Genomic DNA, 24256 nt, shown 5'->3' with positions numbered 1-24256 from the left:
TCTTCTCTCCTTTATGACTCTATAAATCATTGTGATTATAAATCATGTTTATTTTACTTACTAATGCCTTATCAGTTTTTCCTTTTTCTCAAGGACATTAGAGCATACCATAAGGAAAACATTACTTTTTAGTATACTCTTGGTCAGGCTACACACCTGTAGTAACTCAACTACTGTGTTAAGTCATAAAGCAGATGACATAGCTATTGGGTTTTTTGCTTGATTTCTTCACAGCGGCCATAAACTTTCTACGATCTCTACTAGAGCCAGATCCTGCAAAGAGACCAAACATCCAGCAGGCACTTGCAAATCGATGGCTTAATGAGAATTACCCTGGAAGAGCACCACCTAATGTCACATATCCAAACAGGTACTGTGCAAAAGAGGGGAGAAAGCCTGCCAGGGTCTGTATATATTATGTATGTTAAAATGTGACCGGCTCTGGTGTTTCAGTTCCATTTGTGTGACAGCATCCCAGTGCATTTTCTGGGGTTGCTTTTGTGACTCCACCCTAAAAGTAGTTAGGATTGGCCACTGAATGTGTGTTGCTTGAGGTGGTCAAAAACAATACCTTAAATTAGAAGCTGGCATACAGTACATTATTTGCAGGGTGGTCTGTGGTGCAGATCATATGATTAATTGGCTCCAGACCTTGGAGTGGGTATGTGTGACAGGTAGTTCTGATCTTCTTGTTTGTCAGTAAAAGCTAAGCTACTTCTGCAGTAGAGGCTATGCCTATTTGTGATACATACATGAGGTTCTGTGGATTAAGTAAATATGCAAACTGTGGTGAGAAAGGTCAGAGTTAAATGATCTGGCTTTGTTGGATGTTGATCTTGAATACCTGCATGGTGCTAAATGCATGACTAAATGCAAACAGAGAACAAATCTCATGGCCAAACATCCATCTAGGGAAAAACAGATACTTGTGGTCCACTTTGGTTAGATATAATCTTGCTTGACTTTAAACATCTGCAGTGTAGAACTGACACATGAGCCAGCCAGTCTGGGCTCCCCTTACAGTCAATAGAGAGAAATAAGGGCACTTTTCACAGAATGATTAATCTGACTTCTTTTTGATTCTGCAGTAGGATGACTTTGTGCTCAGGAGATCCGAGTTCCTCTGCAGTGACTGTAAATGGAGCCTCAGGCAGCTCACTTAGAAATATATATCTATATTTGATCAGATAAAACCTCCTTCCTGTATCAAAGCCCTCCAGCTGTGTCTCATACGCTATCTAGTACCTGCAGAGGATTCACTGGAGGAGTAACTAGCTTGCAGGTCAAGATCTGAAGTAACACTGAGGCAGAGACAGCAACTTAAAGCCTAATTTTGGTGCTTAAAATTTGATAGTGCCCCAAAATTTCTGTCCTAACTTGCTAACAGGAGAGTCCCAGAGTGGAGATCCTAACTCCCCCCCTACCGTTTACTCAGTTGCCAGATACCACATGTAGCGTATGCCTAGGGACGTGATAACTTACTTTTGTCTGAACGTCTGAACCACTGTCCTCCACCCAAAAATGATTTGGTGTTCACCAACCAGGCCATCTTTTTGTGTCGGTGCCCTGAAGGACTCAGTCCCATAGGCATGCTCAAGCCATACATACAGCCAGCCTTCAGCATTCAGCCCAGGTCACAGCTTTGCTGGTAAGAGTGCCTCCCACCTGTTTTCCCCTCTGCTCCACTGCTAGCCAGGTGAACAGGGTATGTTTCAGAGCTGTGGATCCAGCCCCCGTGGGGCTGAGAGGCACCTGCAGCACCCCTCTCTTACTGCTGAAGCAGGTGGTGAGCGCTGCCACTGCTTGATCATGCTTAGACCTGGGTACGGGAAATCAGTTTGAGCCCTGAATCTCAGGAAGGCCTTTAGGAATTTTTGGAGACCTTTGACTCTGACGTTGCTGTTGGCTGGCCTATGGGTCACAGCCTGCACAGTCTGGGCTCCTACCTGAGTCACCTCCCTTTCTCTTTGCATTGACAGGGAACAGAGGTGCCCTAATTTAGCAGCAAGCATTTCCCTTCCAGAGGTAGTGTCTTAACTTTAAAGTACTGCATCGTGGAGAATCACTGTGAATATGCTGTTCTTTGACCTGAGGAGAATAACAGGTCTCCTGCTCTCAAAATATGGTTGGATGGATGTTGAGCAGCTTGGATGCCTGGAGGTATCACTAGAGCCATCCACTGAAACGGGGAGGGCAAATGTGAGGCCAGCTGCCTGCAATCCCCAGACCTACGTGGACAGAATATAAAGATGGCCCCTACGAACGAACAATTATTTTGCAAGTAATAAGAATGAGAGCAGGCAGACCCATTATCTCAACATTATTGCCCCAAATTTAAGGGCAGTTGAGTTAATTTGCATAGTATGCTGTCCAACAAAAGGAAATCTGAGTTCCTATGGTACATTGGACTGTACTGAAGTATGGTACATTTGAACATTGTATGGTAAAGAAAGGGAAAACAAGTGTAAACTGAATGAGTCGTTAAGCTAATGAAATCACTGTCGTAATGAGTGTAATCAATCTACTAAATGTGGCATCTGTTAAGTGAATGTAAGTGTAACTGAGAGCTGTATGGGTAATTTAATTCTCTTGCTGTGTGTGTCTTATCTGCAGGAAAGAGGAAAAAAGACAGAAATAGGCTTGAATGTGCTTTCACAATTCTTTTGCATTTATAGGTACATTTCCATGCCTCTATTTTTTAATTCCTTGCAGTTGTCAGGCTCTAGTCAGGTTGCGGTGGAAGTGTCCCTTCTAGAGTTTGCTCATTGGTGCACTTAGGTAGGTGACTTACAGAAGGGGCTGGCCTCTATTAGATAGAATAGCTGTGCAATGCTCTCTATTTATGGAGTGCCCATTAATCATTCCCTCCTAAAGGGAAGCAAATCAAATGGAAGAACAGAAGAAAATGCAGTGCCGAACTATAGAAGGGGCATATGTTTGCTCATGCAAATATGTGAATATGGTGATGATAATAATCCTTTCCTATTATAAGCACTTTTAAAGGGGACATCAATGTGGAATGCAATGCTTTGCTATTAAAAAACCCAGTTTCTTTCTTTCTTTCTTTCTTTCTTTCTTTCTTTCTCTCTCATTGCACTGCTTTTCTCATCATTTGATCTGAAAACAAAGTGGATACTCCTTCTATCTGAACATAGACTTTATGTGAAGCTGTAAAGGATAAAAGCCATACAGATTCTTTCTTTCACTTCATTTTTTGGATAATATTTCTTTAGTTTAATTAGTTGATGTCCCAAGCTTGACCCACCTAGACTTTGTCATACTGGAGCCTTATAGAGAAAATACTCTATAAAGTTTGAAATATTTAGACATGGCCTGTCTCCTGTTCAGCTTGCCTCAGAAAGTACCACTAGAGTCAGCTTCGACAGAGTGTCTCCCAAGTTTTTGTTAGTGTGCAGATGTGGGTAAGATGTGTTGAAATAGTTCAGAAAAATGCACTACTGAATTTGTGAAGAATCACTTCCCCTCTTAATCAACACAAGCAAAAGGCTGTGTTACATTCTTGCAGTGCTTTTCCACCATTTGGGGGGTAACACCTGTCGTTCCCAAGATGGGAACATGGTAGGAAAGGGGAGAGCATGGATATTAGGTGGAAGAACATCAGAAGCTGCATTTTCAGGAGAATATTCTCCCAGGCTTTTTATAAGCTTGCTTTTATTAATGAAATTCCCTGAAGGCAAGCAAAAATTTCCCATTTTGCTTCAAGTAGCAATTGCTTGAGTTTCTTTTGCTGTCCAGATGCTTTAACGTGCAATGGCCAAGATAAGTTTTGCTTTTGAACTTAAAAAACTTAAAAAAAACCCCAACCCCAAGCATTCCTTAGCTGCAGAACAAATGTTAGTAAGCACGCCAAATAAAGGAAAAGAATTATTTGAGATTTTCCAGACTGTGTTTTAGATCTTGTCTAAGTCCTCTACATCAGGCCCAGACTGCTGTCCGGGCATTCCTCGCATCACAGATGCACAGGACAGGGGGACAGCAGGGCAGGAGTGGGAAAGGTGGAGAAAGGTGCTTTTGAAGGGGGAAGGCAGGTTGTAAAAAGCCCACAACCTACACTCCCCTAAGTTGCCTTAGCCAGATATTAGGCTTGATCTTAGGAGCAAGGAATACTCTTTAGAAAGCAATGAAACCCAGCATTTCTTTGGAGATGGATGGGAGTTGACAGGTACATCTGGGAACCTGGCCAGCACATTTAGAGGTCTAAATAGGAGCAGAGTTCTATGGAAAATCTGGTTTTAACTTAGACTGAGAAGATGCTTTGCCATTTCCACAAGGCTGCTGTACTCCCATTTCTCGCCTTAGCTGAGTCTGTTACAGACTTTAGAGAAGAGCACATACATAAACATGTATTGTAATTGTGCTTTTAACTGACAGGAGTATAGCAGCAGTTTTACCATTTTGAGAGCTGCTGTAATAACTCTCCCTGTACATCCCCTTTCTTTGGCATGAAATGCTCTAGCTACTTAGTGCATGAATATTGTGCAACAGGTAAGGAGCGAAGCTGAACGCAGTGGTGTTTGATTACAAGGAAAGGTCATTTCAGAAAGCCAAATGTAGCTACCTGAGTTGGATTTTACCTCTTTTCCTTCAAAACCAGCCAGATGATCTTGACGGTCTTCACTAGTCAGCTGTAGGGTAACAAATGGCGGCATCCTGAGCATCACGGTGCCATTTCACATCAGGGTAGGACATGGTGGGGAGACTGCTGTTCGTTCTGCTATCATGGCTTCCTGCGGTGCCTGTGGTTCCCAAACAGTCTGCCCTTTTCATGCCTGCTCACGGGAGGAGAGAGCTAATCGCTCCAATGTTACTGAGCCTTTCAGGCCTTTTCTTTACACTCTGACACATCCCCTGTGGCTGGCAAGACTCTGCTGCTGGCAGGATGGTACGAACAGCATGCTCTGCCTCTCTCTCTGTACAGGATTCACCTTGAGGACCTTAGCCAAAGTGTGCTGCTCCATATGACCGAGAAGCTCGGCTACAAGAACAGCGATGTCATCAACACTGTGCTCTCAAACAGGGCAAGTCACACACTTGCCATCTACTTTCTACTTAATAAGAAGCTGGAGCGTTACTTGGCAAGCCTTAGGGTAAGTACTGCTTGATGCCAATTCTTTGGACAAGTGGGTGAGGGGAATAAAAAAAGTGCTGAAAGTTTCCCAGCTTGCTGGCATTTGATCTCAAGGCTTTACTCAAGGGTGGGTTTTTTTGATAATTTTGTAACAGTAACCATGAAGGGAAGGTATTCCTTGCAAACTAATAACATTATTTCAGATAAGAATTCCCCAGGTTGCAGAGAGCATTGCTGATAGGCTTTATGTCTCACAAGTCCCTGTTTCCATAGGAGATTCCTTCTGGCTAGGCAGTTACCCTATAGAAAGCAAACTGTTGCCATGAAGAGCCTTACTTGTGTGTACTGTGTCTGTATGTTGAGATAATTCTGCCAGTTGAAATATCAATAACACAATGTAATTTGATTCAGGAAATCAAGACGAAGCTTAAGAGCTATTAAGATTTTATTTAGTTTTTAAGTGAAAACTTAGCTGAAAGTTTTACATGAGAAATAACATGAATATAAAGTCTCCTAATCTCCTGCTGCCCTTCCTGGCCCCTGAGTATGGCTTGGGGGTCAGAAACACTGCTGATGGGTTTGCACAGCAGCTTTCTCTAGGGCAGGAGTCTGCTGCCACATGTCATCCTTCCTTGTACATCCCGAGGAGCGGAGCTCTCAGGCCACGTTTTGCGTGGTACTTGCTGGAGTGCTAGGATGGGCACAGCGCACAAAGACAAGCTGCACACTCTCTTCCCTTGGCCTCTCCACTCAGCTGCCTGTGGTCTGGCAAGGAGTCTGAACTAGTTGAAGGTCTGTAGGGTCCTACGTGACTGCATGGACAGGAGGGTGGGTTGTATGGAGTTTTCTTCTTAATGTGTTTGCTTCTTAGAGAAATTATCCCCAACGGCCTTCCGATCTGACAACAGCTTCTTAGTTTTTTTCTTTTCTCAGTTCTTTTAGCAAGCTTGTTTTAATGATGATGCCATCAATGATATTTAAAATGTAATGGACCAAATTCACCATCTCTGTAAGTTAACGCACCTCCACCGAATGCCAAGAGTGGATACGGTCCATTAAGCAGTAGTTGAATGTTAGTTTTCTCTAATTATCTTACATACTTTACTTTTCTGTGCTTCTCTCTCCACAGAAGTCTGAAGGCCAGGACAATATTTGCCACAAGAACCAACTATACCAGATAGAAAAATACAAGGCAAATAAAGACTCCTATGAGGTAAAGCTCATTAAAGCTCATTAAGGTACTTTGAAAGCAGACTGAATTTGAGGATCCCCGGTGAATGTGATTAAGGTGATGGATTTCTGGACCTGTGGAGAAAAAAAAGGCCTGTGATCTTGCCTGTGCAGGACAAATAATTCCTTCAATTTCTTTTCAAAGGAACAAATAGCAACCCCCTAGGGTGGAAGTGTAAAGGTGACTTTTATGAAGAAAATAAAAGTTCTAAATGCTCTGTTTACCAAAATAATGCAAACTTCTTCAGGGGGCTCTGTAGTTTCATTCTGGGGTGCAACTTGCTGGTGTTGTAAGAAGTTGTGTTGCCTTGAGTCTCAAGACCTTGGTGATGTAGGGCAGAGAGCTGAGTGACAGCCAGGGTGATCATCCCTGGTCACCTGGCATTCCTGGTGTCCTGGGCCAAGACTGGCTTGACTACCAGAAACAATGAAACTGTATTAGCACAAAACTCTGCTCAGGTTAGCAGAAGTGATGCAGAACTAGCCCACTGCACCATGAGGGACTTCCCTTGGCCAGAGAAAAGATTTAACCAGGTTACCTTTTGCTCTGTCAGTCTCCAGTCTTTTTGCCTGCAAATAGAGAAGGTAGTCTATATTAAAAGAATACATATGAGATAATAGGAGTCTTCTCATAGCTGGAGTTTTTCTTCCCCAGCTGATTCTTTGCCAAGCACTAAAATTACGAGAGTAATATGAGCTGTGCAAGTCTTACCTACCAAGACAAAGAGCAGTATTCTTGAAGAGTCTACCTATTTCAAAAGCTACTCTTCAGCGCTGGATTGATGGTCTAATCGCAGGGCAGTTTTGTGTCATGGCTGGTTTTGTTTATTTTAAAGACTGCTTGCAAGACAAGCTGAACAGCAAGCCAGATGGAAATAGCAGGGCAAAGTACTTATAATTCTTTTCTTACATAAATCAAAACCCACCTTACTTAAAATGTATCAGCAGTGGGTAGACTCAATGAATATAATATTTCAAAATGCTCTTTGACAGCTTATTTCAAGCTGTTGTAGGGCAACCTTCCTCTGGAAACACAGGCAGGTACCTGGAGGTGAACACTGCAGATGTCGCATGGTGCATCCTGACGCTCTCTGGGCCAGGTTCTTCCAGCTGCTGGTGTCACTTCTCTGTGCAGTGACAGAGAGCCATGGGCATGCTCTGCCTGCTATCCAGGTAGTAGCTTACAGCTTCTGTGTACCTACCCTGTGCAGGGGAGCCTGCAGCAAGGTCTGCCCGTGTACCTGCACGTAGCCGAGAGAAATGCATGGTCTGGTTTGGTGGTGGTCCTGAAATCCCCGCGCCCCTAGAGGGGAAGTGGTGTTTGACTTCCGTAAGGATAATTGAAAACTAACGGTAGCGCCACTGTATGACCCCAGTTTGGTTTGTAGGGATAAAGGCTCCCTCCAAAGCCTCTCCTGCACTCGGAGCTGGTCCCAGTGGAGCTATTTAGAGGATGGGGGGGTGTCATTTCTTTCTTGAAATAGTTACCTCGATGCAATCACAGTGCAGACACTGCAACAATAATACAGTATATTCTTGTTCTGCATGGGCATCGCTGAGTATAAAGCATGGTTTATATCGCTTTAACTGTATTTACACAAGGGGATTGTGTTACACTTACTGTACCAGGACAGTTACAGCAGCACACGTGGGTGAATACAGACCCTGGGATGCTACTGCCCTTTATAACTGGCAGACATCTCTCCTAAAATGCCTTCATATGGATGGGAACATAGCCCTGGTAGCGTCTAGCTTGTGCCACTGGGATCAGTGGGTACCACTTGGACCCAGGGATACAGATTTCATAATCTTAGGCATGTTCATGAGCTGCACATAGAGTCTTCTTATCATCCCCCATTTCCAGAGGGGAACTAGGAGGCACTGGTCCCGAGGCAGACACTGCACAGAGAGCGTAGCCGTGTGTTGCCATGGGAATAGCAGGGAGAGGAGAGCTGGTCAGCTTCGGTTTCAGCAGCTGACTGAATTTCTTCCACCTCACTCCAGCAATGTGCAATAAGGACTTTGCCTCGATCGAGGGGCTGCCTGCTGGGGCAGGCAGCAGGGCACGCAGGCAGCGGTCGTGCCCAGCCCCTCTTCTCCATTAGGTTTCCGAACCTGGGGTGGTGGGATCAGTGCGCCAGGGCTGAGGGTGCTAAGTAACCAGGCTGTTTTGCAGGCTGATTTCATTTTGGTGCTCAGGGCAGCTGGGCAGCACAGGGAGGAAGGAGGCAGCAGTCTGTCTCTCTCCAGCTCTCTTTTTCTTGGAGAGGCCTCAGGTGATGAGCGGCCGTCCCTCCAGCAAATCCAGGGGACCAGTACTGGGGATACCTGTCTCCCACAGGGTAGCTGGTGGGCTCAGACTCAGGAAGTTTGCAACTTTTAAGAACTTGTGTCATTGTCCTATCACCATTTCAGACATGGCCAAGGCAAATACCCTTTATCTTCCTTTCAAATCCGTTGCTGGGACTAAGGGTAGATTTTCGGGTCGAGGTCAGGACAGGAAATAGCAGAGGATGATGTAATGCCAAACCTATTCAAGTATAACATACCGGTACAACTCCTGCATTGTGCGACAGCATGCCATTACATGGCTGTGCATGGTACAGTGAAGAGCAAACTTTTATAACTCCCCTGAAGGAAATCTTCCTTTCCTTTTAAAATATAATAGTATTGTGTCACCTTGGGAGTTTAGGATTTTGGTCGTTTCCCCTCTCACAACCATCACCTAAGAGAAATAATGTTAGTAAGTTTTAAAAATACTTATAAGACTATTTGCAACGTTCACCCAGGGTAAACTAATCAATTGCTAACGCCAGATATGTGAATTTTCTTTTTGTGAGTGCTTTTAATTGTATGGTATGACTGTATTACTGCTGCTTAGAAGACATAGCAGTGTGAAGGCAAAGTCAGGGGCACCTGGTGGGTGAGGAGCTGCGGCTTGGCTCTTGTACCATTAGGCTAAAAATATTGCAGCATTGAAACGTCCTGCATTCTGACAGATGCTGCAGCAACTGACATGCAAATTCTTTCTTCACCTATCCAAAATAGCAGAAAGCCGCTAACAATCTTGATAGTCTCCTTTAGGCTTAATACAGTCACCACTTGGTCTCATCCTCACAAGTACCTTTAAAAAAAGATATTCAGTAGAGCCCAGTCTTTACTGAACGTCGCAGCAGAGTTTTAGAGCCCTGAGAGGAAAAATAGTGTGGTAGGCTCAAAACTAACTGTACAGCTCCCACTGACTCTATTGTCACAGGGTGTTATTCACACAGTGTTGTTATTATTATTATTGCTATTGTTGTTATTACTGTTTTTATTACTTCATCGTCATCAGTAGTGACTGTGGTCGCCCAGATAGTGCCTAGGACCGATCAGACATTGTGTTGTTCCAAGCACAGCACAGGCAGGGAGGAATAAATGCTCGGTGACAGAGGTGTTTACAGCCTCTAAAGGCAAGGGGAAAGACGTCAGGTGGAAGAAGAGGTATCATGCAAGCAAAGTGATGACGGCTCCATAATGCATTGGTTTGTTTCTGTGGAAGGATTAGCCAGCTTTAGCTAGCTAAAGGGAAAGAAATTGGAGGGGGTAAGGGACGAATGGAGGGAAGGCTGGCGACAAAAAACACATGTGTGAAGGGAGACAGATGTGAAGACAACGAGGAGCTCAGAAGGTCTCTGGTTCTCACTCTCCCAAGTCACCTAACCACTTCTGTAATAAAACTAAAAACCCCAATTCATGATTCACTGAAGCTCTTCCTTCTGACTCTGTAACTTCTGAAAACTCGAAGGTTAATGAGTCCAGCAATGCCCAGACACCCTCTATGTGGGGGGCTGAACTCTGTCTGAGCTGGGAATGATCATAACAAGTGCAATCCGGTTATTTTCCTCTTAGGTGTCTTAATATGTTTCCAGAGCTGTGTAGTGGCCCAACAGAACCCAAGTTGTCTTCTGCATCTTTCTTTCCCTCTCTCGCATGTATGCATGTTACTTTGCATTTGAAGGTTTCAATAGACTTCATGTCAATGAACTTTCGACAGAAAATCATCAAGAGAGCCAGCCCTTTGGCAGTGCATAATTATCAGACAAAATACAGGCCTCAGCATATAATTGGGTGAAGGAACTTCCCTGCATTTTTAAAAAAAGACTTGTAGTTACAGTGACTTTTCAATAAGACTCGGTGAAACATGTTGCTTAAATGAGAATTACAGCCACACAAAGAACGTGACATAGAAGCCCCGCTAAAGAAACAACCCCAAAGCAACCAGAACAAAAGCCCCACTTTTTTGAGATTGACATCTAAAACCGGACCACACAGATTTGTTCCAGAAAGGTGAGAGATTCTTGAAGTCTTTGAGGAATGGCAAAATGTGGGCCACAAATCTGATGCCTGATTTTTAGAAGTGAAACAAGAGTTTTAGCTCCCCCTGTAATCAGTGGCAGGTAAAGAGTGTTACGCAGCTTGCAGAATCTAGTGATTCATGTTGAAAAAAGATAAAATGAATTTTCACTGTAAAACAGTGCTTTGAAAATTGGATTCCTCTTCAGATCCCATTCCCAACTTCTGTTTTCCCTCTGTCATCACTGAAGATCAAACCTATCTTTTAGGATGTATGCGCTTGCAATCCCACCTTCAGCTGCCTTCCCCGTCACGAAAAGGAGTTAGGGTTCAGTGAAAGGTTGGGTCAGTAATTTTCTCCCCCTCCATGTCTTGTGCAGTTGCAGAGATGCTGTAAAAGCAAGGGCCGTATTCCTCCTGATCTGTTTTGGACAGAAGATAAATGACTCAAAGAGTTTAAACGTCTTTAAAGCTTTGCAGCTCACCTTTTTAAATGTCAGAGGAAGTGCAATAAAGAGAAATCAAAGACCTTTTTTCAGTGTTTAAATGGGGAGGCAAATTTCAGGTATGAAGGAGCAGGAACCTTCATCTACTTGCTCCAACGAGGTGTCCTAGGACAAATGGCCTCTGAAGAGAAAGCTTTCCTTTAATTTTCCAAAACCAACTTTCACACTGTGTGAGTGTCAGAGCAGATGGGAGCCATGAAATCATGTCAAACAGATCAGAGGAAAATGAGACATGAAAGATTTCATTATCTTGAGTAGCCAGGATAAGTTCCTTGTAAATGTATAGTTTTTAAGTTGGCTTCAGTAAGTGGTGTGCTTATAAGTCTGGGGGTCATTTAAATTTCCCTTAAGTAAACCAAATTGTTCTTGTTTGTTTTACAACTTAAAGGACAAAAAACTCAAAGAACAAGAAAAGAAAGGGGAGATTCTTCACCGTCAGCTCCCAAAGAAAACTGAGAAAAGTCCAGTTTCATATAGACAGCCTTCTTCCTGTCTTATCTCACAGATACAGAACACCAAGGCTCTGCTGAAGGACCGGAAAGTCACCAAGGCTGGAGGTCCGGAGAAAGGTCAGTGGGAGAAATACCAGTGGTGTGTCCCTGTGCGCACGTGCATGCGTGGGCACGCGCAGTATTAATGAGAGCGTCTTGTGTGTTGTGTGTTTGTTAGTAAATAGTCGTGTGCTTGCATTCACTGTCTGCTCTGGAGGTGGTATGTGAAAGAGGACTGGATAACGTAGCCAAACATTGAAGGAAACATCCTGAGGAAACCATGACGATGTTCAGCAGTCGTGAATCCTCACTTCTACTTCTCTTTTATTTGACAGAATTCCCACAGTGTTTTAAAAAAAGCTTTCTTTCCCTATTTATACATACTTACACAAAATCATCTGCATTTCACACTGGTGCTTTGAAAGCATCAACACCCACCCCAGATCACTGACAAACCAAAGCCGGTAGACAAGCTTCTTCCTACCGGTATTGCTAAGGGGTACTAAGGGGCAGCACGGGAAGAAATCCCTGACCCTGAGGAGAGTGCCGGTAACGGTGGCATCCCTGGGAGAAGCAGTGCGCGGCAGCTGATGGTGGAGGAAGGGGAAGTAGGCAGCCAAGAGGAAATGCAGGTGGGACTGCTAACCCCAGCAAATTTCAGGCAGCAAAAGGAGAGGGGAAAGCATTAACAGAGAAGGGAAAAGACGAGACAGCTAGAGGAGAGCAGAGCATTAATCACGCAGGGTAGGAAGCAGCCTGGGAGGAATGGCTGAGAGCTGCTCGCAAAAGGAGGTGGAGGAAAGGAGTGGAGGGAAAGAGGAGTCAGCGGGGAAAATGGGGTGTTGGTAGTGCAGATGTGGATGGGAGACATTGAGGAGCAGGAAGGTGATGTAGCCAGCTGTTAAATGAAGGAACTAAGTGAGGGGAGGTCATTACAGAGCAGTGGGGGGAAATACGGTGATGTAGAATGTTTAATGTGGTGTCAGGGAGTTATTTAGGGTGGTGGCTTATGGTGTTTTTTGCTCTTTCTTGTGACTTGATAATTTATCATTTGATGTTTTATACCTAAAAAAATGTCAAAGTGGTATTTGTCTGGCAGCACAGGCACCTCTGCTGCAAGGTAGCAGTAGTCCGCGGAGCTGGTCAGAAATGGGACATACTTTTTGTGAAAATGTAAAAAACATTAAAAAAGGCTCATTTTGTTCAGAATTTGTCATTCCTTTTGGGAGGGAGGCACAGGAGGAAGTGAACGTAGTTCATTTTTTTTCCTCTTTAGATTTCTCCCTGCTTTTTTGAACTGAAACGTGAAAATCGTTCAGATCTCAGCTAAAGCATTTCCCTGCTTATGGAATCCATGTTTTGACACTTCCTAAATGAAGTGGTCAAATAATTTTGACCAGTTTTGGGAAGAAACTAGTCAGATTAAACCTGGTCTGCTTTTCCCAAACAACTCTCAATGTGAGTGATTTCATCCCGTACATCCATTCAGGTCTCAAACCCTGCTAAGACCATCACTTTCAAAAGAAATACATGTGAGATTTGTGGTTGTGACCTGAGGGCTGGCAGACCTAAATTATTTTATACCCCTTTTAGATGGTTTGAGACTGAGGGAACTCATGGACAGTGATTAACTGCCAGTCCGCTATTCTTTCAGTTAGGGGAAACCTAGCAAAGCAGGCTCCTTGGATAGCTTTCCATAAAGGCAGCAAAGCATGTTTTCTTGTGACAAGCTTGGCATAAACGAGTGCCAGCGTCCTGTAGAAACCGAGCAGATCTTCTCCATGAGCTGTTTTGTTTTACTGGGCCAAATCCTGCAAAGATTGTTCCATTTATATTCAGTCCTTGCTGGGAGAAGATTCTCACTGAAGTCGATGCAGCAAATCTGTTCAAACTGTAACGGCCTGAATCTGGCCAGTACAGCTACTCCATATTTACATGTGTGAAACCAAGAACAGATTTTGTTCCAAAATGCAAGTAAAGACATTAGGGATTAACTCACTGTTGTCCCCTGTGTCTCTAGGTATGTCAGTGAATACAGTACACAGACCCAGTTAAAACCATGCAAAGTTGCACTAAGAAAGGAGAAATGTGAGATCTCTCAGACATGGCCTTAGAGGATATAATTAATACAAACAGCTGAAGACATCTGTGGTTTTCCATTTCATGTCCTTGTCTTACTCAGTTTAAGCACTCTTCTTGCCTTTGAGGAAAGTGGCAGATAAATTACCCATGAAACAACGTAAGTATCAAATGAGAGTCAGGGAATTAGGTTCTGAGTATATCCCTAAGACCATTTGTTCTAGCTAGTGCATTTGTCACACTCTCCTAAAATTGTTAAAGGTGATGTCGGACGCTGTCTGCCGTAAGGCAGAGCAGGCAGTGCTATTAAATACAATCTGCTCTTCTGGTTCCTTTTCTGATTGCTTTGCAGACTCCAGCAGTGCGGTAAGCCCCTTCCACGAACCCCTGGCAACCAAGACGGGCTGCGTCACTTCCAGCTCCCTGGAGTACCTCGAAGTCCAGCAGCCGCCCCCCAGAACCCCTCGGCTCCTCAAGAGGCAGGAGTCTCCGCAGCAGGAGCCGGCCCGAATCGGGGGCCGGGCAAAGGACTCTCCTCTCATCCTGAATATTGTGCACTCCTTCGAGTCGGTTGACAGAGAGGACCAAATAGACCAGGTTTCCCCCTCTCATCAGTACAGGATTTTAGGCTCACCAATGAATTTCCCTTACAAAAGCTCAAGTGAAAGGACACTGTCTCCGCTTTTTCAGCCAGGGAGTACGTCCCCCGTCCACCCCACCCAAGTCTCTTTCACATATGAAGAAAAAGCGTATCCGGCAAAGGAAGAAGCAGTGTCCCCTACTCAGCTGGTTTCCAACAACCCCTTGGGTAGCCCCAACTGTGTTAAAAGCAGAGGCAGATTCCCCATGATGGGGATCGGACAGATGCTGCGGAAGAGGAACCAGACAATGCAGTCGGCGAGCGACAAGCCACTGGAAGCGAGGATGCCTCAGCTGCAGCAGATGAGCCCCGCACAGATTTCCTTCAATGCAGCAGATGCTGTCAGCGGCCAGTGTTAGTCTGACATCCTGGGATTTGCACTGCTGTTCTCTGGGACCTAACCTTTTTTACTTTTAACAAGAAGGGAAAGCCACAGGCATGTTGCTGTCACTACGTAATACACCACAGTGGTCCAACATAGAACATCAGAGGTCTGCTTCTAAGGAAGGCATTGTCCTACATATTGAAGCTGGAAGAAAAGGGCTCTGCTTGTGCTGTTAAATATTAACATTTGGCATCTAACTGTACAGTAAAACATGTCTCGAAAGAGCTACATGAATATGTATTTTCACTGCTCTCATCTAGTACTGTAGTAAGGTTGATTGGAAGAACAGCAAACATTAATGGTTTGATTCATCAAGGTAACCTGCGTGATGCCATGAATGCCGGTCCCATCCAGGATCTGTGGTAAGACTGTCCACGCTCCATCTGCCTGTGCCACACAGTACATGGTGCTGCTACAGGCGTTGTTCACATGGCTAGACAAGTGGAAAAACTCAAGGTACTATGTCCAAAGTCAACTTGCTAGCAAGCACTGCCAAGAAGATGAAGTTGGTAGAAGCTTGAATAAAGACACAAGTGATCTAAACATTCAGAAAAAGTGGGAGTATTGGAAGTCAAAGCAGATTTTACTGTTAATTACATAAAGTAGCTGATAGCGGAATCATCTTTTTCCTAGAGAAAATGATGATTTAAGGATGTCACTCAGAAGAAACATGACTATTTAACACAAATTTCATCATGTGGAAATTCACCACACTAGATCACTAGATGCCTGTTCTTTTCATATGGTAGGTCTGCAAGCAGATGCTTCAACAGCAATCCAGATTGCAACATGCTGTGTTTAAACAATCCAGTCACCTCTGATTTTTGCAGCCATACTAGTTCCATGGCACACCTATGTGCAGGACTGTTAGTCCCTGTTACAGCAAGGCAGCATTGGACACACCTGAAGGCTTTTCTGAGAGACTGCAGTGAACTAAAAAGACTAATAAAGGACACGTGAATCTGTACCAATGCCGTTTTATACTGCAAGATTGGTAATGCAGTGGTTACCAAAAATTCGGTATTGTTATGAGCAATGAAGATTAACTTTCTTAAAAGGCACCGTGTTCTGCATACCGGTCTTGTTTTTCTAAGTAAATGATACATCTGAGAGGTTGGCAACATTTTTTTGGTTGTTTTTGTCTTCAAACCATTTCCTATAAATCAGAAGGTTTAGCCAAAGACTACTCTTTTCTTTCGTCTGTACCGCGCTTGCGTATATGTTTGTGTGTACAGGATGTCTCAACAAAGCTTATTCCAGTCTGGTTCCCAAGCAGGCAGCCCTGGCCTGCATAAGCCGCACTGCTGCCCACCCACTTAATGTCATTTCAAAACCCAGGCAGCAGAGGCATCGTCATCTTCTTGGAGTTGTTGTTGGAAGATAGGGATTTTGCATTGAGACCATTGATAGGAATCTAAGTCCTGTTTTCATCAATATTTTTGCAAACAATTTTGTGGCCCCGTTGGTTTCGTGTCTGTGCAAATGCTGAGAATTACCCCTGTTTGAGAAGCTTTCCTTCTAGTTGCATGAGAGAGATACACAGGGACAGGGGGAGGAGGGCCAGCAGAGGCAGGGGAGAAGGTCCCCAGCAGAGCCCATAGTTGAGTGCATGCTCCAGATTCTCAACATAGCTCAGGCCTTACACCAAAATCTGCAAGAAAAAAATTGGACATTAATCCAAATACTGACAGAACAGGTGACTGGACTGTTAATATTGGAATGCTTGCTGGCAAAACGAGCAGAGCGTAAATGCCCAGAGCGCCCTTCTCATCCCTGCAGATGGGACCTTCACCTTGGCACTGAAGCCGCCCATCGGTTCGGTACAGGGGAGTCCATACACATCTTGTACTCTTCAGTGTAGTGAGGACACCTGCCTCTGGGGTAGTTAAGCTACCTGCAAAATAATATACGTAAAAATCCCAGTATAATAAGAAAGACAGCCCTGAAATAATGTTACTCATTTTCAGATTGAAAAATGTCATCTTTTGTTTGTACAGAGCACCTGTGCATCCCCGGGGTCCATTTTAGCTCTTCCTTTTGTTTAAAAACATCAAAGCATTTTCTTTTTCTTCATGCTAAGAAGATGTTTGTACTGCAAAGCTAGTGAGCAGGGACCACTGAAATCCCATCTTTTGTGTGCGTCGGACTTGCGTACCTGAACAGATGGCAGATACTGACTTGAATTACAAACTCAGGTTTATTTGGAACCCAGTAAAAGGTTGGGGGAGGCAGGAAAGAGACATGTATTTTTTGTGAAAATCCAGTAAATATGTGTAAGAATCAGAATGAAAACAGAAATGTTAAATCTTTTATTATATTTATAGAGAATATTTGAGTACTACACTGCTAAAACATAACCATATGTATCCAGCTTAGACAGTAGCTATGTACAGTCAAACTGCAGTGACCATAGAAGGGACTTACTGAAATACAGTAGTGGAAATTCCAGGGGAAAAAAATTGTATTTGTTATCATTATTAAATATATGTACTTTTTGAACAAGATTACCATGGACTTCTGACTTTGTTTGTCAGGTCACTATGTAGCAAGAATAATCTAAGTACAAAAACAACCAGCAAAATGGTGAGGTGACAAGAGGATGACCAGCGCCTTTATGTTCACCCATCAAAGACTATCCCTTTGAATCTGGCTGCTGACTTGCCTATAAACGCTGAGTGAGCTAAAAGGCACACGGTGGGATTCCCTTGCTTAATATTAGCCCTCTGCAAGTTGTGCATCTAGTCTCTGGTCATTATCCAAGCTCTGTTTGTCACCAGTGAAGGCTGACAGGTGTCTCCAGTTCTTTCCACCTTAAAACAGAGGTCCAAAATGATGGGAATGAATTGCTCCTCAGCAACACGTAGCTGTATCCAGATACGAGGGAAGGAATAGGGTCAACCGGTTCAGATGAGAACCCAGCTTTTAAACAGCCATAGGAAGTCACCGCGCTATAAACAAAAGCATTTGCTGATCAGTTTCTGCACCTCTGGAGTTAAACTCCTCAGATTGTAGGGACCAGTCCTACCTTTGCTAAGCTTAGCACAGCCATGCAAACTGGCAATCAGTGTTGCAGCTTCAGTTGGAGCATTTTTGTTGTGTTGATCCCACAGTTCTTGTAAGTACTGTTTCTTCCTCCTACCTTCGTACAAATCTGTTTCCTAGAACAACTGATCCGAAGACCTCCAAAATCAGCTGAGGTCTTTTTATGGTGTTTGCAATAGGCTTGGCATTAAGCCCATAATGAACCTGTTTGAAAGATCTGAAAATACGCCTTATACTTCTGGTCATGCATTGAGGAAAAGAGCACTGCTGAGCTTTGGATGCAAGACAGGAGCACCATGGCTTTACGGGGCCTTTCTGAGGTGCTGTTTGCATGCAGAACCCAATGGAGTCAGTGGAGCAGCTGTGAAGCACTTAAAGAGGGTTTTGCAAACTAACCGGTCACTGAACAGCAGTTTAGGATCCATCGTGATAAAAGTGATTTTGTTCAGGTTCTTCTGCCTGGAAAAATAGGTGTCGAAGTTATTCAGCAAGACAGGGAACACGAATCAGCATCTGTTGCTACAGGTGTTGGTCTTCATACTTCTCCTGTAAATGGGCTGATAAATATCTAAATTCCTGAGTATCGAGGTTTACAAATGCTAAAACTAAATAACAGTTACTTTTGTACTTGACATCACTTGATCTTTGCAACAAAATCCCTTAGTGGGTAGCTACAAAAAGGTAGGGTCGGGTTTGCAGAAGACTTTTATGTCTCCAGTGCACCAGTAAGATGGTTTGTCAGCGACTCCCTGGAGACAGCCAGCACAACTCTGCCCAGGCCAGCAATGCGGCTGTGGTTAATGTATGGAAGAAGGGAAGGGAGGGGGAAAAAAGACTCAATGGTCAGTACAGTTTTGCTGTAATTCTGCCAGGCAGGCTGTGTGTCAATGGCAGAGCGTGAGGCTGGCAGGTAAACTCTCAGCGTGTTGCTGGGTCTAGGGCTTCTGCTTGTGGTAAGGGAGTTGTAGGGTGGCACAGATACAGCCCCTCTGTAGCTGGTGTGAGGAAAACCTCCCACCCAAGAGGAAGCTGCCCCTTTATTTGCTCATTTGTAATTCAGCTTTAAACTTTACTGTTTGAAGCACCCCAAGCTCATAAGAGCCTTGCTTATCAAGAAATGAGCAGAAATTTCAGGGGTGCTATTGCTGTGTGCAGTAGTTTGGATTTTGCCTGCCTTTTTCCTGCTTCTTTAATACTTGGTGGTCACAAATGGTCAATTTTCTCTTTTATTTCCTCCTCCATTTAGCTTCCCTAGAGCATAACAAAACTGCTGGGTACAGCACCAGGGCCTGTTTTTCCTATTAAAAAGTTATCATAGCTCTGTGGACTGAGAGCTACAAATCACTCACGTGCAGAAATACAGCCATGTGGCAAATTCATGAATAGGTGTGACTCCTATGGTCTTTCAGCAAGCTCCCTGCATCCTGGTTATAAGACTTGTTTGCATTGGAGGTGGTCTCAAGCAGGAATAGCATTGGGGAATACCGGGAGAGGGTTAGACTTTATGTCATCCTTCTCACTGAGAGAAACATGCTCCCTCAGAAGTGAGCAAGTGTCCTATTTGCAGCAGGTTTTCCATCAAGGGAGCTGCTTGAGCATTGATTCCTAAGCCGCATACATTGGCGTGTGTTTCCCGGGGCATGTTTGCATTGCCTGTAATCATCTTTCACAAAGATGGCTTGCAGATATATGTAGGGGGATGAGAGGCAAAATCATTTTGAGTCTCTTCAATGTTTGATATCAAAAGAAGCTTGTAATATGATGCTTTCTGTTATTGAGGTACGGGCAATTAGCTGTTGTTAGAAACAAAGGGCATCACGACAGAGCCTAGAGTAGGGTTTGGAGTTCACCTGAGAATACCTACTGTCTGCCTGCTGATGGCAGGGCACTGAAAAGCCCGAGAGAGAAGAAATAAGAAGAGGTTGATTGATTAAGGGTGAGGTGCTAAAATCGTTTTAAAATTTTGGTTAATATCTAAAAACAGGACTACTGCATTTTTGAGATATAGATCATAAAGAAATATATTTATTGTTTGTATGAATAGCACTCTTCTACCCAAATGTAAAAATCCCCCAATTCTTTGTATCTCCTACAACCAGAAAAGACAGACTCAATCTAAAACAAAGAAAAGAAGGACCACCAGAGGCTTTATTTCAAAATAGCTTCCCTCCTTCTGTGAAACAGAAGGAAACAGAAGTATTGTCCTGTGCTTATAGCATAGGGATGACTGTTAGATAAAATGGGGTTTTTTCCTCCCAACTCTACCTGCCCCCAGACAATTTGTTTCTGACTTGCCTGTGTGTGGACTTGGACCCATGTTTCCTGTGCACCCCACTGAGCTGATCTGAGTTTCCTCTACCTGCTCACCAATCCTTATAAAATATGTGAAAAATTCAGAATTTGGAGACCTCCTTTGGTTGAAAGTAGCCAGGAGGGCTCAGACATTGTTCAGGAGGCTGATGGATGGATGGACAGACTGATCTGGGATCCATGATAGAAATGTCTTTTTCATCCCAGGTCCTGAGTGTTATTGCAGGGGATATCCAGCACGTACTGATATCCAATCTGTGAGGCATTTACCTCATAGCAGAAATTACTTGGGTGCTCGTGCAGCAAAGCTCACGTCCACGTCCCAGGCTATTGGGCAGGCCTGACACTGAGATCTCTCAGCCTTCCACACCAACGCATTAGCCATTGGAAATTACATGGGTTTTTCAGTGCCTGTTGCCAGGCTCCACTTTTAAAACACTGTTTTAATTCAGCTAAAGTGTTTCTGTCACTTCTGAGGACAGGGCATTGGCGGGGGGGAGGAAGTGCAGATTTGTAATTGCCAGGTTCACAAGTTCTTCCAGTTTCTGTCTTTGAGCAGCTCTCTGAGTACAAACCCTTCCCCAGAAAGCCTTCAAAGCGCCTGTGGGTGGCCTTTGTGCTGGAAAGTGGTCTGTCCATCCCCGTCAGAGCCACCCACATTGGACCAGACTCTAAGTCTTTGAAAAATGGCAGTGGGCAGATTTTTGAGAGGAGGCTAGGTTGTTTTAGCAGCTGGATTCCCAAAAGACCTTGCCCTGAAGATCCTGGCACTGCAGGAGCAAGGGATTTTTGGGGGCAGGTGGCAAAGCTACCCCCCCACAACTACTAAGTGAAAGCTGGAGGTGGGATATGGAGCTGCTGAAGGTTTTGAGGGATGAGAAAAGTTTCTGACATGATCTTGCTGTGTGTGATCAGCACCCAACAGCATCAGTGGGAAGTCCTCCAAGCAGCTTCCGCAGGCCTTGGAGCTCATCCTGCAAAAGGTCACCATTGCAGTTTGGGAGTGGGGAAATGGGAAGCCACCCTTGAAGGTAAGGCGGAGCAGAAGCCTCCCCAGAGACGAAGTGCGGTGACTGAATTAAGCGCTCAAGCTATCCATACAAGATTCTGTTTATTTCACAAAAGGATCAAACATATATGTTTCAACAAAGATCTAGAAAGAGCTAACGGCATACAGCCAATATGACTAATACAGGGGTGCATATCTGGCTCAGCTGGGATGTTTGCCAGTCCTCAGAACGGTTAAAGGTAAAAACATTCCTTACACATACTCATGACTGTCTTCAGCCACATCTTCCCAGGCATACACAAGGCCATCCTCCAACCTGACCTTGTAAAACTAGTTCTTCGAAGGCTTGGCAAACATGCAGCACAACAAATTCTAACGGTTCACTCTTGAAAACAAATGCCAGGTGTTCTGAGCTGCTCCCACAACGATGTCTGTAAAACTGGGAGGATGTTCTGCCCTAACATTTTATTCAGGGCACTGGCTGTAACTCCCCCAGCAAAAGTTCATCTCTCACATTTATTGATTATCACTTTCTGAAGAACAATTAGGTAAAATGTTAGTGCAAAACAGTTTTAGAGGGATGAAAAAGTCCTTTTTGACAGCATGCCTTCTAAATGGAGGAGTTAGCTATCCCAACAGAAAATGTCTTAAATCAGTGCTTAACTCTCCAGTCCCTCCAGAGGCCACCAATTTGTGATGGTTTATGGATTAATTAGATTTTACTTTGAACCCCAGGGCTATTGATAAAAACTTCAGGCTTTTTACTGATGGGTTTAAGGCTTACCTTCTTAACAGCAACACACAATGCAAACCTTATTTAGTTACTTAACCACATGGCAAAATTGCAAGTTACAAAACCAGCCTTTATTTATGAAAACAACGGTGTAGTGGGTGTTGCAGCTAACATTTTAATGCACACAGCTGTTTCGTCAAGCATGTTTGAAGAGGAGGGAAGGGAAAGAGAACAAGCCTCTGTCCTGCCACCCAGCAGGCGGTCGCTGCAGAAGAACGTGGCCTTTGGGCTGGGTCCTTCAGGTGTCAGCTCTGGGAACCAGCTGAGGTTCAAGGGGGAAGATGGAGGAGACCCAGACGGGGGGAGCGGGCTGATGGCAGGAGCCCAGGGGGGCAACTGTCCGATGGGACTCTCCCACTCTTTGCCACAGCTAAAATAGTTCTCGGAGCATGCAGGTTTCCTGCATGCTTTTTGGCAGCTTCCATGGGGCAGTTAGTTCCCGTTCCCCCCCCTGCCCAGCCCTGGGCTTGCAGCTCAGCCTTGGGAGAGGGTGCCAAACCACATTGTTCTTGTGGAGCAGTTAATGAGAGCTGCATGGGGCTTCTTCTTCCCTCCGTGCACCTCATGCCTTACCCATAGAGGGTTTCCTCCTCCCAGTGACTGACTTGAGCCCACAAGCGAGGTGAGACGTGTGATACGCTTCAGCGAGTGCGATTGGCAGGTTTAATGGGAATAAAACACAGCAGCAACTTAGGCCACCAATGTTGGCATGACTTGGGATGCGCAAAGGAGGGTATCTATCTCCTCGGTGGGAAGGTGCTGCTGCTGCCAGCTGATGTCAAGAGCAGTGTGTGGTGCGTGGCGGCTGGCCGGGGTGTGCATGGGGCATGCGAGCAGCTCAGCAGAGCTTAACTGGGATGTGGAGCTGATCGGTGCTGCCTTGGGGGAACTGCAGGCAAACGGAGCCCAGGAAATGTCGAAGGAAAAGTTAATAAGTGACACCTCCCTCAGAGACCCGCATCCTGAAGGGGAAGGAGGAAAGATTTCTTATACAGCTGAGCACAAATGACTTTGGGATAAAATCTGTGGCTCTGAAAGCACTGCTGGATGCTTGCTTTATTAGCACAGAGCAGGGTAGAGGTCCTTCACTGGGCCTTATTTTGTATGTTAAGTGGGGAAATCTAACTTTAGTCTGTACTCTGCTACATACTGGTGGTCATGGGGAAGTCCCACACCTATGTTCATGGTTACATGCAGCAATGGCATGGCAGAAGTCTTCTCAGCAAAGACGGCCATGTTTTGCTTTCTCCGAGAGTCAACACACTAATCATTAACTCAGACAGATGAAACCAGAGGGCAGGCAGAGGGAAGACAAAAAGTAGATGAGGGGCAGCTGTCCCACAGCTCGAACCTTGCAAAATCAAGGCTGCGGCAGGACCATCCATCCCTTTCTTCTCGTGCCCACCACCCTCCTCCAGCTCTGCTGACCTGTTTTTGGCCTCTCCCACCCTGGGGCTGGTTTTCCAACACTTCACAAGGAGCGACTTCAGGAGGTGACCCTGCTGAACTTACTTGCTGGGGAGGTTTTCCCCTGAGCCTACATACTGTCTTGCATCAGAGAGGGGACAGGAGCACATGGATGGGGTGGGGGTGCCCGTCACCCGACTGGCCAGGACAGCCCCTGCGACCAGTCCAAGGTCCTGCAGAACTGCACCCTCAGGTGCTCTGCTCCCAGGCAGGACCTTTCCTGACGGCTCATAAACAGAAATCAAAGGCCTATCTCTTCATTTATATGTGAAGGCAAATTTCAGATGTGAAAGAGCACCAATCTGCACGTGCTGGCTTCAACAATAGGTCTGCCTCAGCCTTCATAGCAAAACCTGCTCAACTTTTCATGTCCACAGCCCCAGAGGTGGAAGAATCTCTGTTTTTCCTGCGTGGGCAGAGGAGGACATGGCAAGCTTGCGCAAAGGTGTCATTGCAGTTGCCAGGAATGGGGCCATACTCCGTCAGCGTGCAGTGATAACTGTAACAGGTCACCAACACTTCTGGCCTGAATCTCTTGCACGTGACTCTGAATGGTTTTAATCTGCTGTTAAAATTTCTGCAGCCTCAAGACTCTAGCAGAGGCTATGCTGCAGCTAGGCTAGACGGCTGGGTGCAAAGCTGCAGGTAAAAAGACCTTGATGCTTGGGCAGTGAAAGTGTTTAGGAATATAAAGCTGCCAAAACAATGTGTCCTGGATGATGCTCTGTAGCTAAGAGAATTTCATGTGCAGAAATAGGGCTAAATAATTATAGTTTAATTATTTATTCCTCATAATGAAGCAGTGCAACCTCAGAAAAATAAACATTTTTAAAATGAGTAGAACTGCACAGAAATAGAGGAAACCACAGGGGTTTTGCTG

At 44.7% G+C, this 24256-nt stretch overlaps 1 protein-coding gene across 1 annotated transcript in view; it reads left to right on the top strand.

The window, feature by feature from the left end:
- Nucleotides 1-17259, top strand: part of HUNK (hormonally up-regulated Neu-associated kinase) — a 58424-nt gene extending 41165 nt beyond the window's left edge. Inside the window, exons 5-9 of the mRNA XM_069786104.1 lie at nucleotides 235-370; nucleotides 4940-5108; nucleotides 6219-6302; nucleotides 11549-11729; nucleotides 14083-17259. Coding sequence (XP_069642205.1) covers nucleotides 235-370; nucleotides 4940-5108; nucleotides 6219-6302; nucleotides 11549-11729; nucleotides 14083-14729 — 1217 coding nt within the window. The 3' untranslated portion in view covers nucleotides 14730-17259. The remainder of the gene's footprint in view (nucleotides 1-234; nucleotides 371-4939; nucleotides 5109-6218; nucleotides 6303-11548; nucleotides 11730-14082) is intronic.
- Nucleotides 17260-24256: the final 6997 nt, after the last annotated feature.

This window comes from Haliaeetus albicilla, chromosome 6 (assembly GCF_947461875.1).
Source record: "Haliaeetus albicilla chromosome 6, bHalAlb1.1, whole genome shotgun sequence".
In the NCBI taxonomy this organism is placed as follows: domain Eukaryota; kingdom Metazoa; phylum Chordata; class Aves; order Accipitriformes; family Accipitridae; genus Haliaeetus; species Haliaeetus albicilla.
The sequence above is the reverse complement of the archived record's forward strand: the minus strand, read 5'-3'. Positions and strand labels throughout refer to the sequence as shown.